Source organism: Sinocyclocheilus anshuiensis, unplaced genomic scaffold (assembly GCF_001515605.1).
Source record: "Sinocyclocheilus anshuiensis isolate Anshui unplaced genomic scaffold, SAMN03320099.WGS_v1.1 scaffold1095, whole genome shotgun sequence".
Classification (NCBI taxonomy): Eukaryota; Metazoa; Chordata; class Actinopteri; order Cypriniformes; family Cyprinidae; genus Sinocyclocheilus; species Sinocyclocheilus anshuiensis.
Genome location: NW_015544226.1, coordinates 1076332 through 1091029, shown reverse-complemented (window position 1 = coordinate 1091029; position 14698 = coordinate 1076332). Strand labels below are relative to the sequence as shown.

The 14698-nt window shown below is 35.3% G+C and overlaps 1 protein-coding gene across 1 annotated transcript in view; it reads left to right on the top strand.

The window, feature by feature from the left end:
* The window catches only part of LOC107697331 (G protein-coupled receptor kinase 6-like), a 20606-nt gene that overhangs the window by 3542 nt on the left and 2366 nt on the right, over positions 1-14698 (top strand). Inside the window, exons 3-14 of the mRNA XM_016498068.1 lie at positions 3071-3148; positions 3318-3418; positions 3646-3738; positions 4320-4383; positions 5026-5166; positions 5927-6117; positions 6269-6306; positions 7053-7142; positions 7230-7438; positions 8050-8187; positions 12111-12248; positions 13578-13712. Of these exons, the coding sequence (XP_016353554.1) occupies positions 3071-3148; positions 3318-3418; positions 3646-3738; positions 4320-4383; positions 5026-5166; positions 5927-6117; positions 6269-6306; positions 7053-7142; positions 7230-7438; positions 8050-8187; positions 12111-12248; positions 13578-13712 (1416 nt within the window). The remainder of the gene's footprint in view (positions 1-3070; positions 3149-3317; positions 3419-3645; positions 3739-4319; positions 4384-5025; positions 5167-5926; positions 6118-6268; positions 6307-7052; positions 7143-7229; positions 7439-8049; positions 8188-12110; positions 12249-13577; positions 13713-14698) is intronic.

Here is a 14698-nt window from a genome sequence, read left to right as displayed (position 1 = left end):
ACTGCCAACACACATTTCAGTTCAAACAACTTGTAAAAGTGCATGTAGCATCCTATGACCCCTTTAACCTCTTTTAACCCCTTTAAAAGAGACCCCTTCTCTTTTGGAAGACCAAACAAAGTAGTTTCGCTTTCACAACGAAACACACAGCGACTCCACAACATGGCAGCGAGTGTGCATGTGTGGCAAGACCTGGCAGGGCTGGAACCACAGCTGGCAAGTGAAATCTTCGAGTTGTAACTCATGCATAATTGCATTGAGTCAGATCTTCAATCTCACAAAGGTACTTTGTCCACTGGCCTTAAAGATTCTGATGTATGCTATGTAAGATGATGGATCTCACATCTGGTTTGAAAAGGTTATATACACCATTCAAAGGTTTGGGGTCTATATGATTTAATATTTTTCAGAAATTAATACTTTTATTCAGCAAGTGTACATTAAATTGGTCAAAAATGACAGTAAGGACATTTGTAATGTTACAAAAGATTCATATAAATGCTGTTCTTTTGAACATTCCTCAAGAGCCCTGAACAAAAATGTATTACTGTTTCAACAAAAATAGTAAGCTGCACAACTGTTTTCAGCATTCATAATAGTAAGAAATGTTTCGTGAGCAACAAATCAGCATATTAGAAGGACTTCTGAAGGTTTGTTGACAACAGCAGATTTATAAATGAGTCTCATTACGAATATGTTGCACGTATTGCATTGTCACATCATGCCTTGTAAAAATTCATAAGAAATGTGACTGAGCAACTGACTAGTAACACTGGTTCAGTGCAGATTTTCCTCGTGCTTTGGACTTTGAACCCTGGTTAACAAGCAGATAGAGTTTGTGCAGCGCTGTCAGAATACATGCAATTCGAATGTGAAAACATGACGTTCTGCAGTTTATTTGCTAATTGTTTAAGGCCATTTCACGATTTCAATCATCATACAGTAACCAGCAACATTCACCCCTTCCTCTTCTCATCGAAGACATGCGCTGCAGTACTAAACAGTCTCTCACTGTCGGTGCTTGTAATGATTTTTGCGTCTTTCTCTGACAGTTTTAAATGCTTCCACACTGCTGTGCTGACATGTTTGTTGCATTATAAAGAGTGTGCGCCTCTCACTCTGCGCTGGTTGCTATTTGATCGCGTCACGTCATTGTTCGGTACAATTTATTTGGTCTTTTTGCTTATTCAGCCGAACACCGAAAGAGCTTTTTTTGCTATTTTCGGCCGAATAATTTCGGTTGCCGAACATTCGGTGCATCCCTAGTCTGCTGCCTAACAAGGCAGCTGCCTATGTAGACAGTGGTCGCTCATAAAGATTTGGAACAGAGCAAATGTCTTTTGAATCAAAGCAATCATAGATTTCTTCTGACATTCATTTTACCACTAATACAGTTCATAAGAATATCTTCTGCGTCCCCTTCATTGTCTGCTTCTATGTGTTTCTCTGCCTCCACACCATTCAGAAGTTGGGCAACCCAGCTCTGTACAGGAATTCTGGGGTCACATCTACAGCACTGCTTCTACCTTGAGTGAATGCCCACCAGCAAGTCTAGCTTAGAAGAAATGTCTGAATTTCTTGTCCACACCCATAACTTAATAGCTTGGCACAGTGGCCTTGGTGATAAAATCACATTCAAACAGAGGGTACCAGACCCTCTGCTAAGCATCTCAAACCACTGATTTGAGATCAGTTCTGCCCTTCAAAATCCTGCATTTCAGGGCAAATCTTCCATTCGTAAATATTTTGACGTGGCATGCCATTTCAGATATGGAATGCAGAGTACTGCTTACTCTGTGCCTGCAAGCTAGAACATAAACATCACAACGTGCATATCATCTTACACGTACATGCGCACGCCCATGTGAAAAACTTGCTGGTGTTTGCTCCACCTTTAATGAACTTGATGCTGCATGTTCAGTGGAGAAACTCTATTTCTTTGAAGTTTTGTAAACAAAAGTGAATGTAAAACCATTTATTCTAAAGCAAATATGAGTGGTGCATGTCTCTGCCACGGTTCTAGGATGTTGTGGGTAGTTGCCAGCGCATTGCTATGTGATTGCTACAGTGGTTGCTTGCTGGCCCAAGTCAAAATCTGGTCCCTCCTTCAATATTTATACGTTTTTCGTAGACTGAGGCCACAGTCAGTTGCATGTATGAAAATTATCAAGACAAGTAATTGATTAAGCCTTCAGTGTTGCAGAAAATAAGTCTTTGTAGAAATGTCCCCTCATATACACTACTGTGCAAGAGTCTTAGGCCACTAGTATTTTCATTAAAAAAATTTTTTTTTAAGTCAGTTATTTCTATATTTTGCTGTAGTGTGTCAGTAGGAAATATCAGTTTACATTTCCAAACATTCCTTTTGCCATTAATTGTAATAATTCCGTGAGATTTTTGTATGCACAAAGAGTCTGACAACAGCCAGTGCTCCACACAGAGATCCGATCTTACTATCGTCCAGTCCGTCTTTGATTTACATGAAGAAACAGAAAAAAAACTGAGACTAAATCCAGAAGAAATGTGGCAGTGTCTCCAAGATGCTTCAAGAAACCTACCTACAAAGCTACCATACTGTGAAGTACTAGGCACTTGTGTAAAAATGCTGTAAAGTGAGGATGCTTTCAAAAATAATGTTATAAATAGATTATCAATTAACTTCTATTAACTAAATGAAATCAACATTTGATGTGACCACTCTTTGTGTTTAAAACAGCTTTTGTTCTATAGGTACACTTGCGCATAGTTTTTCAGGTTGCTTTGCAGGTAGGTTTCTTGAAGTGACTTGGAGACATTGCCACAGTTCTTCTGAATTTAGTCTGTCTCAGTTTTTTCTGTTTCTTAATGTCATTCCAGTCGGAATGGATGATGGAATCAATCTTGTTTTGTTTTGTTTTTTGTAATCAATGCCTGCAGTTACAGATATGACACTGAACACTCTGTAAACTAAACAATAAAGCTGAACTAAAATTGAACCTGTGCTGATAATTATTGTAAAATCATCATTAGTTTATTAATAATGAAGAATGCAGATATCACAAATATAGCTAATTGTTCTCCATCATTTCAGGCAGAGTATGAAGTAACGCCAGATGAGAAGAGGAAGGAATGTGGACAGGAAATCCTAGACAAGTACCTCAACCCAAAGGTTATTTTAGCGTTTGTTGCAAATATATTTATGTAATATTTATATCATAATTTAAATGCAGTTGTTTTTTTGTTTTTTTTCGTAGTTGTTTTGTTCATAGTGTAATTCATGAGCATGTGGGCATTTATTTGTGTTTAAAGGATATATGTTCTAATTCTTCCATTTGCAGTCAAAGGACTATGTTCCTGAAGTAACAGAGGAGATGGTGACTAAGTGTGCAGAATGCTTGCAACAGGAGGCATGTAAAGAGCTCTTCATGGAGTGCACCAAGTGAGTCTTTCAGACAGGAAACACTCTTATTATCCCATTAGATGGCACTAGTAGATACTACTATGCTTGCACTGTCTAACAAAAACATGGCATTGTAGCAAAATTTTTCTGAGTGAAATTAAATTGAGCATTTTCATGCAAACCAATTAATTAAATCAGGATATGAGAGTGAGATTTAGTTTTCACTGTGCAGACTAGTAACACTTTATCTCAATGTTCTCTTGTAGACTGATCCATGACTTCCTGAGCATGGCCCCCTTCGCAGACTACCTCGATAGTATGTACTACAGTCGCTTCTTACAGTGGAAATGGCTTGAGAGGTATAAACAGCGCCTGAACACTTTTTGAACTTTTTGGTTTTGTTTATAATGTACAAACTCAGTGATTTTCTGTAGTTCTGAATTCTCCTGAGCATGTTAAATGGGAGAAATTATATGTAACTAAGAAGTTTTTCTTCACCGCCAAGTAGTCTAATTATTCCTTTGGGTGCCATGATTTATTTCTGAAGCTAAGCTTATACAAACCAGATGTGAACTCTGAACTTGCTATTTATTTACTTTTAGTCATAAAAATGTCCTCTGACTGAAAGTCTAAACCAGGCCTGGACAATTCCCATCCAGACCTTTTACAGGGAAGAACATGATATGCCGGAATAAATACTTTCATTCTCATGGACACATTAAGAGGGCCTAGTACACTAGCCATTTACGAAATATGAAAAAAAGGTCTTAATTAGATTAAAGCCATGCCTTTTAACATTGTGTGTCAGTGTATCTTGAGATATAAGCTACTTCTGAAGGCAACAGGAAGTTATTCTACTATATGTGATAAATAAGACCGGGTCATGTTCGTTCTTATGAAATGTAACTTTTGTTTATTATTCTCTTCCTCTCCTCGACAGAGAGCCAGTCACAAAAAACACATTCCGTCAGTATAGGGTTTTGGGAAAGGGAGGCTTTGGTGAGGTGAGTCTGAAATGATTAAGCATTGCTCTGTTTATGGCAGAAACATATCAAGGCGTTATTGTTATTATATATGAATCCCTGTAAGGAACATGTCAGAGTCATAAATTATGAAATGAAATAAAAACTGCTTTATTTCGATATTTTTTCATAATAGTAGTTGTATTGACATTTTTTTTTAATTATTGAATTTTATATTTATATAAATTTTTTATAGTACATTTTTTACACTGATTTATCAGTGACAATAAGAATCACAACAAAAACTAATTGTGTAATTATAAAAAAATGTCACAATGCAAAATATATATGTATTTAATTATTTTAGGGTGGAATGTGACCCATACATTTGCAATTCACCCTTCAAAGGTCAAGATAATGAATCCCACCAAACCAAAAACGATTGCCAAACTGATAAAATTTAAAAAAAAAATGTCAAATTGACCCCTCTATCCCCAAAAATTACATGAAATATCTCTATGTATACTGGGTAGTACAGCCATAATTATGTTAATTACAATTAACATAATGCTTTCTTGCACATAAAGGAGTATTTCATGTAACAAAGTTGCAAATAAATGGGCCCCTCAATTCTCCCACTGTGCTTTTATTTATTTATTTTTTATTTATTTTTTTGCACCCAAGGTCTGTGCATGCCAGGTGCGGGCCACAGGGAAGATGTACGCCTGCAAAAAGCTGGAGAAGAAACGTATCAAAAAGAGGAAAGGAGAGTCCATGGCCCTGAACGAGAAGCAGATTCTGGAGAAAGTCAACAGTCGGTTTGTTGTAAGCATCTGAATTGCTTATTTTGCTCAATCTTAAGTGTATTTTGTTGGAGCATCACCTTATCTTTCCATGTCTTCCGTTGTACCACATATGTTTTCTACAACAACAAAAAAATGAAAAAAACATTAAAAAGAAAACGTGAAGTTGCTGTAGTTCTGACTTCTGTTTTTGGGCTGATTAGCTCACAGAGGCCACGCTTTTGTCATTTCCTGTGAGATCACATCTGTGTGCTCATTCTGGATCTTAAAATTTACACAGATTAAGGCAGGAGATCTGATGTAGAGAAATTGTAGTTTTACTATTGTCTCTATTTAATGTTTACATTCAGAATCCTACATTTTATTAAAAAAACAGAAGCCGAAAAATTAGTTTTTTTTTTTAAATATCAAATTGAAAAGAGGATCTCCAGCAGTCTTTCAAAACCTAAACATCTGATGGTAACCCCTAGTTTGATGAAATAATAACTTTGTATTGGGAGTTTGTGTATCCAAAGGCCTGACCACGAGCATGCTATTTTCAGTTGTTTTCTTTGGCGGTTATTCTCAGGATTTTCTCTTAAAGGGGTCATATGATGCTGCTAAAAAGAACATTATTCACCAAGAGCTTGTAACACTCCAAAGAGAAAGGAAAAATTGAAATCGCATCATATGACCCCTTTAATTTATCCTCCATTTTTAGACACTTTCCCACACAGGCTGTATCAAATATGGGAATTCTGTTTTGTAATTGAACCAATGTACCTTTCTGTTTTCCCATGGAGGTGTGTCTCGCGTATGCATACGAGACGAAAGACGCCCTGTGTTTGGTGCTCACACTTATGAACGGAGGGGACCTGAAGTTCCATATATACCACATGGGAGAGGCAGGTTTTGATGAGAAGAGAGCCGTGTTTTATGCTGCTGAGATCTGCTGCGGGTTAGAAGACCTCCACCGGGAGAGGATAGTATACAGGTGAAAAGATTCAATTGAATTTTGGTTTACAAGGGATTGTATGCAAAAAAATGAAAATACTGATTTTATTCAAATACTGTTTCAAATGCACAATTTTTGTGTGTAATTTTGATTGTTGACTGACCTGCTTTCTCTGTTTATCTTCTGTCAGGGATTTGAAGCCAGAAAATATACTACTGGACGATCATGGTTAGCAACCAATATTTTCTTTGTGATTGCTAATCAAACTTGGTGGTTATTGTAATGGTAACTGTATGACAAATTTCTTAAAAGCAATGCCACACAGAATGTCACATTCTAAACTGTAGCACTTGTGTTTGCCACAAGAGGGGGTAGAGTATGTAATATTTTTTTGAGCCATAAAATTCAGCATCCACATTTATAACATACTGTCAGCTGTATGTGTAAGTTAATTAAACTAGGGCTGTTAATAAATTACATTTTTTTAAATCAAATTAATTACATGACATGCTGCCGGGTTCCCACATTCATGGAAACCTAGAAAAAGCAGGGATTTTTTTTTTATATTTATAATATAAATGAATATAGTTTTGCGAGTTTGATCTCAGCAGAATTATAATAATAAATCATTATTAGGTTGTCACAAACCACTGGAGAAATCATGGAAAAATCATAGAAATTAAATGATTGAAGTGTGGGAACCCTTGCGTTAATTGAAAATCTTTCAAATGAAGATAATTCAAATATATTATATAATTTTGGCATATGAAATTACAAAAAAAATGGCTTTTTCTTTTGTTTGTTTGTATACATATAACTTGTAATATGAAGTTATTAGTAAAAAATAAAAACTAGTTAGTGTAAATGCACTAAGAAGCTTTTAAAGATATCTAGTGTGTCAAACCACTGACAGACCTCATTTAAGCTTGCTTATGGAAAGACTAATTTAACAGAGCTGTGATGTTTTTCCTCAGGTCATATACGTATATCAGACCTTGGCCTGGCTGTGCATATACCAGAAGGTCAGACAATCAAAGGCCGGGTGGGAACTGTGGGGTACATGGGTATGTATCTGCCTTTATTAAGATCTAAACAATATCAGCAGCAGCTGGATCAATCAGTGTAACCTGAATATGTTTGTGCCCCATCAGCCCCAGAGGTGGTGAAGAATGAGCGTTACACATTCAGTCCAGACTGGTGGGCTCTCGGCTGTCTCCTCTATGAGATGATCGAAGGCCAGTCGCCCTTTCAGCAGCGCAAGAAAAAAATTAAGCGAGAGGATGTGGAGCGGCTAGTGAAAGAGGTGGAGGAAGAATATTCCAGCAAGTTCTCAGAGGATGCCAAATCACTCTGTAAAATGGTTAGTATCCAAACAATTATTCATTATATAATCCAATTATTGATTACAAGCTATGCCAATTTACTGATCTAAATAATAAATAATAGCAATTAAACACATACATCAGTATTTCTGAGAAAATCCCCATTTTTTTTCTGTTCACATTTGAAATGTGCAAAATGAACACATCAGCAATGTTACAATTTTAGTTGGCTGTATTGTTCTGAAATGCTTGCAGAACACATTTTGACCATCTTAATTGGATAGTTCACACAAAAATGAAAATTCTGTCATAATTTTATCATTTGTGTCCATACAATTGAAATCAATAGGAACCGAAACTGTTTGTTTAAAAAAAAAACAGCATGAGGGTAAGCAAATGATGACAGAATTTTCATTTTTGTGTGGAAAGGAAAGATTTTATATAGTTGTTGTTGTAAGAAGCTTAATTATATACTGTATTTTTTCTGTTTTTTTCTGTAATTATATCCTATGATGTTAATATGGTATTAAAACAAATAAATAGATTTTAAACATCGTAACAGTTGTCAAAAAGGTGTCAAAGATGATTTGTTTCAGCAAGTGGCATATTAATGAAGAATGTTTTGTTTGTTTTGTTTTTTTTGCCTTAGCTGCTAGCCAAAGACCCTAGTGAGAGGCTTGGCTGTCAGGGGGATGGAGCCTCAGAGGTGAAAGCCCACGCTATTTTTCGTTCCATCAACTTCAAGCGGCTTGCAGCTGGCATGCTCGAAGCGCCCTTTATTCCAGATGCAAGTATCTTCTGAGACTCTAATTTGAACTAATTTTATTGGGAATATCAAACACAACTACTATTGGGTCATTCCGTGTCAAATCAACCAAATTTCAGAAATTTCCCCATTTCAAATTTTTGATTTTGTCAAGATTTTTTCGGAAGAAAGATAAACATGAATGATGATGAAAGCCAAAATATTAAATGACACAGCTGTATATTTACTGAGTAATACACTATTTTGTAGAGGGGGGTCAAAAAGAAAAATTTCACCTGAGATTCGGAGCCAAATTACAGGGGGGTAAAATGACTTCAGAAAGATGGCAGCATCATTATGTTATTAGTACACAGAGATTGGTAGGTCTACTAGTAAAATTTGTTGACGTTAGCTATCTTTGTTGCAGTATATGCCAGTGGTGACCATTGAAAAATGGGAAAAAGTATCTCATTATCATTTTAAATTCTGGTCCATAATAAATTTTCATTTATAATCTTAATTCTTAAGGCCTTATATTGTTCAATACCAGAGATATGGGGAGCCCAATGTGACTCAATATCCAATTTGTTTAATTTTACCCATTTTCTTTGGTTGAAAACCAAATGTTGGTCACTTTGGCCTTGTTGGTCACTTCTGGAGATTTTGGGCGTCTACATGATGGGGTGTTTTGATTGTTTACTTTAGCTATGACTCTGTGTGTGTCGCTCTCTGCATGTCTTTTATATTTTGTGGTTTTCTATTATTTATGCGTTTGTGTTCGTGATTGTGAAGCACTTTGGGCAACAGTGGTTGCATTAAATGTGCTATACAGTGGGTACGGAAAGTATTCAGACCCCGTCAACGATTCTGTGTTTTTCTGTCAATATGGGGTGCTGTGTGTACATTAATGAGGAAAAAAAATTAACTTAAATGATTTTAGCAAATGGCTGCAATATAACAAAGAGTGAAAAATTGAAGGGGGTCTGAATACTTTCCGTACCCACTGTATAAACAAACAAATCAATTGCATAGAACATACATGTCTGATTGCTAAAATACACTGAAATGGGCAAGTTGAGGCACATTACCTTGTTCTCAGTAGTCTATTCATAAGATTCTATATTTGAATCAGTTTCAGTGATATTTGGATGAAGGGATTTTGTTCATTTTAACAGCTTCTGAAATAACAAGATTGGCCTCACCTGGATTAAGTATTGGAATTTCCTTTTCTTTTTTATTGTTATAACATGTGAAGCATAGTCATTGATCAAGTAGTATCTACTGCTAAGGGGCAAATTTGGAGGAATCACTGATAGTAAATCAAACTTTGAAACATTTAAGGTATCTCACACTTGAAATAATTAACACTGGGTAATTATAAACCCCAGGTTAATGGGATCCTGGGTAATCTTATTTTACATTTCACTCTGTTCATATTTTACCCGGAGTTAGCGATTAATTCTAGTTATTCATAATCTGACATGTCACACTGTACATTCATAAACCCTGGGTTATTGAAAATGGGTAGGATTCAACAGTTTGGAGATTGAGTCATATTAGGCTCCCCATATCTCAGGGACTGAACCATATAGGGCATAAAGATTTTAAAAGAAAAGTTTCTTAGGGACCAGAATCTAAATCATATTAAGATCTTTAATACTTTTTGAGTAACAGGCATGCAGACTTTGGGGGGGTGAATTTTTGGGACTAAATATGTTCTATGCAATTGTCTTTATAGAGAAAAACAAGATACATTTCTACTTTTTAATATTATTTGTTCTTCAGACATTATTCTTGAAATACGAATAGTATCAGCTGTATGCAAAGTGACCACATTTGGTTTTCAACCAGTTAAAATGGGTAAAATTCAACAAATTGGACATTGAGTCACATTGGGCTCCACATATTTCTGGTATTGAACAGTATAAGGCCTTAAAAATGAAGATTACAAAAGAAAAGTTTATTAAGAACCAGAATTTAAAATGATAGTGAGATATTTGTAAACTACTTGAGTTACGGACATGCACACTTTGGAAAAAGAATATTTATGGCACTCAAACATTTATGTTCTATGCAATTGTTTTGATAGAGACAATATATATTTCTAGTTTCAATATTTTTCAGACATTCCCCTTTAAAAAAATTAAATATCAGCTGTACACAAAGTGATCAACATTTGGTTTTCGACCACTGAAATGGGTAATATTAAACAATCTGGACGTGGAGCCATTTACTCCTGGAGCCATATTTAGATCCCAATATCTATGGAACTGAACCATACAGGGCATTAAGAATTAAAATGCCAAAAGGAAAGTTTCTTAAGACCCAAATTCTAAAAATGGCCTTAAGATATCTTAAATACTTCTTGAGTTACAGGCATTCAAACTTTGGAGAAAAGTGTTTTTTTCCCATTTTTCAATGGTCACAACTGGCATATACTATCTCTGTGTAAAAATAACATAATAATGCTGCCATCTTTCTAAAGTCATCTCATTTTTACCCTCCTGTAATTTGGCTCCGAATCTCAAGTGAAAATTGACATTTTGACCACCCTCTACAAAATAGTGGATTACTCAGTAAATTTAACATGTAATATTTTGGCTTTCATCACTATAAATGTTTATCTTTCTTCAGAAAAATCTTGACAAAATGAAAAATTTGAACCGGGGACCTCTGGTTGAGTTAACACGGAATGACCCTATTGTTATTACTATTCCTCATTCACCGTTTAAATAACTTTTTTTCACCCAAAAAGAAAAGTCTCCCTTTTCTTTTCTTTTTTTCCTTCTTCCTAAATAATCATCCTCATTTGGTTCCAAAGTTCCAAACCCATTCAAACTTCTTTTTTTCTTGGACAGTGGCGGCTCCAGGGTTTTTTTGTTGGTGGTGCTAAGGGGGGGCTAATCAGTTCAGAGGGTGTTTTAAAAAACTAAATAAATTGAGTGAAAGTAATGAACGCCTATAAGCTTCAGCTATCTAAATAGCATGCAAATTCAGCCACCTTGTGTTATACAGCAGCTTCGAAAAAGGCAAAACATTTTTTTCTGTGGTATAAACTTCTCCTCATAGCGCATCACCGCATGACGCGCTGTGAGGATAATTAAAGTTTAGGCTATTAGCTTACTCCTCATTGAAAATGTTTTTAAAAAGTTTTTTTAAACAAGTCTAATAATTTATATAATGAATTATAGACCTATAATTAAAATTATTAACACTACAGTCATCAATGAAAATTAAGAGCAGCTTTATTTCGTGCACAGATTTTCAAAAACAACCTGTTTAACGCGAAATATGTTTCTTCTCATGTTTCTCACTATACGGGCCAATATTAGGGAATAATTTAAGACAGTTATATACCGTTATCAGCATATGTTGAAGTCGTTTCGTCTCTCGTTCTCTCTCAGAGAATATGCGCCATTAATGCAGTGTTAGAAAGCTCTGTCAGTTTTTTTACTTTCACCGGCATAACTCTTGCGCACAGTTTGCGCGTTGCTTGACCCCTCCCCCATAATATCAATTGTTTATAGGCCACATATTAGGCATTTTTTTTTATGTTTATTTTTCAGTGTTAATGAAAGTGACACCAAAAAACAGGAACATCACTAGGAAATCCTTGGGGGGGCTGTGCTGGGGCTAAGCAAGTTTCTGATGGGGCTATAGCCCCATCAAGCCTAGCACTGCCACTGTTCTTGGAGCATAGACATTTTGAATAATGTGCCAGTCGCTCTTTCCTTAGTAAATGAGAAATGGAACTTTCAAGCTTCAAAAAGAATGCAAAACTACTTGAAAGTATCATAAAAGTTTTTTTTTTTGTTTGTTTTTAATGACACAACACCTTTGTGTAAAGAAAACAAAAGTCGGATCAGAGTGTGACTTGCAAATGATTTGTTCATGAATCAGACATCACTTCTCGTCTCATGAACGCACAAAGTGCGTAGCATGACATGATTTTATGTCTGTCTCAGCCTCAGGCCATCTACTGTAAGGATGTGTTGGACATTGAACAGTTCTCCACAGTGAAAGGGGTGGAGCTAGAGCCCAAAGATGACTCCTTCTACAGCAAAGTATCCACAGGAAACGTTCCCATCCCCTGGCAAAATGAGGTCAGGTCACTACCCAGAATAAACTCTACTCTGAACCCTGATTGATGATTTATGACCAGCATGCAATAAAAATGAAATTAACATTGACTTTGATAATGTGTACAAACAGATTTCAGTTAATGCAAATATGTGATATTTTCTCTTGACATGCATGCAATGTTGTCATTATGAAATTGACTGGCTTGTATAGTTAGTCTGGTTTTAGGTTAACCCAACCCTGCTCTGATGTGTTTGTTACCTTTACATAAGATGCATTCTTGCAAAATAAAAGGAACAGGAGCACCTAGAAATCAGAAAGAAAAGCAACACAATGGCTGAAAGTAAAGACTACGGTCTAAATGTGTATAGCTGTTGTGGTGTTGCTTTAAAGTGGATGAATTTAAAGTCACAATGAAACGTTTCATCCATATTGTAAAGTAGATCTGAATGCGAAATTGCAGTTAGTTGTGAGAATTTGATGATTGTAAGCAGACTAAATGATTCGAGAAGCCTGGCATACATCACCAGAGAAAAGTCTGTTGTTTTATCAGAAGATCGAGTTATGACAATGTGATTTAAAGTACAAAAAATTTGTGTGTGTGTATATATATATATATATATATATATATATATATATATATATAATTAAACAATATATAAGTAATTAGAGATTAGTTGAAGTTACAGGTTATTGTGCATGTAATTAGTTAATAACCAATAATTTCTTGTTAGTTGCATTTCATTCGTAGTTCATGACGTTATGACCGCTTTCATCCTATAACCTTTATAATTGTTTCATAATCTTTATTTAGAAACGGTATCAAGATATTAGAATGTAAGATAAATGCATCTCTAACTTAACATTATAAATTACTTTTAATATGAATAAAGGTGACAGGGACATTGTCATTTTAATTAGAATTTGTTATTTTAATATTATTTATATACTTATAGTTTATATTTAAGTATATATTATATGTGTAATATAAGTATATTATTTATATACGTATAGTTTTTCTTATTTTGAATTTACTTTTATTTTTATATTTTCAGTTTTCATTTTAATTTTAGTTTTTGTAATTTTTTAGTTTTTTAGTTTTTGTTTTTTACAAATATATCTAAATAGTTTTCATTATTTTTATTTTAGTTTTATTTAAGTTAGTAATCCAATCAGTTATTTCAAATAACAAAACCGTTTTTAAAAAAAATTGCTAATTTAAGAGGGTTTTCAAACCTTTGTAGTTACTAAGATGGACCTTATCACAACTTGCCCCTGTAACAACAAGCCCCATTTTTCCCTATATTAGTTTGACTTTAATTCTGAGTGTGTTATTTTATTGGTCCATTCAGATGATAGAGACAGAGTGCTTTAAAGAACTTAACATCTTGAATTTGGATGCCACTGTGCCCCCTGACCTGGACTGGAGAGGTCAACCCTCGCCCCCACCCAAACAGGGCTTACTGCAGAGACTCTTCGGCCGGCAGGTGAGATTTCCTCACATTCTTCTATTATTTATATGCAATGTTTTTACTCCAAGGCGTTATTGTTTGTTCCATTAGTAAATGAGGTTGTCAGCATCTGGTTAAACAGCTCAGCCAAAGTGTATCTGAACCTTTTTGTGTCCTGTTTGATACTGAAATCGTATACAGCTTTGCAGGCGATTCTTGTAATTAAATAAAATATCAGTGTGCAGGTTTTCTTCCCCCTCTACTTGCTGTATAATTAGTCAGGTACATGAAATGATTTGTGTAATATACTCTGATTACTAATGTATAACTTTTTATAGCCTTTTGCCTTGCTTCTCAGTTTTACTTGGACCTCTAGGCACTCTTTTTAAATCGGAATGTAAATACAAATTTGTATTACGGACAAAAAAGAATGCCTGTCATTGTGAAATGGTAGAAACATCATGAAATAGTTTTGACAAATGCTATTTTTTTTCCCGTGTTGAAATATTTCCTATTGAAACAGGAAGTTTGGACTGGACATTGAAGGCTTAGTGCTTTAAAAAAAAAATAGTAGAAGAATTAAAGGGGTCATATGATGCTATTTTAAAGATCATTATTTTGTGTATTTGGTGTAACAGAATATGTTGACATGCTTTAATGTTCCAAAAACACATTATTTTTTAAAATACTGTACATTATTGTAGGTCTTCTATGCCCCGCCTCTCTCAAACACATAGTTTTCAACAAAGCCCCCTCCTTTGACAAGCACAGTCTGCTTTGATTGGCCAGCTGACCCAATGCATTGTGATTGGCCGAACACCACAAGTACGCGTCGGAAATGTAATGCCCCTTACCATAATCGCGAGCTTCAAACTTTCAAAGTAAATATCAAGACCGTTAGTTTTACCATCAGTTCAAGCCCGAAAAGGGCAACAGAGTCGCGTGACAGACACAGTGATGATGCAGTACACAAGCCGCGGTTAAGACAGCTGACGTGCTTGTGATGTGACCCTGTCTCTCTC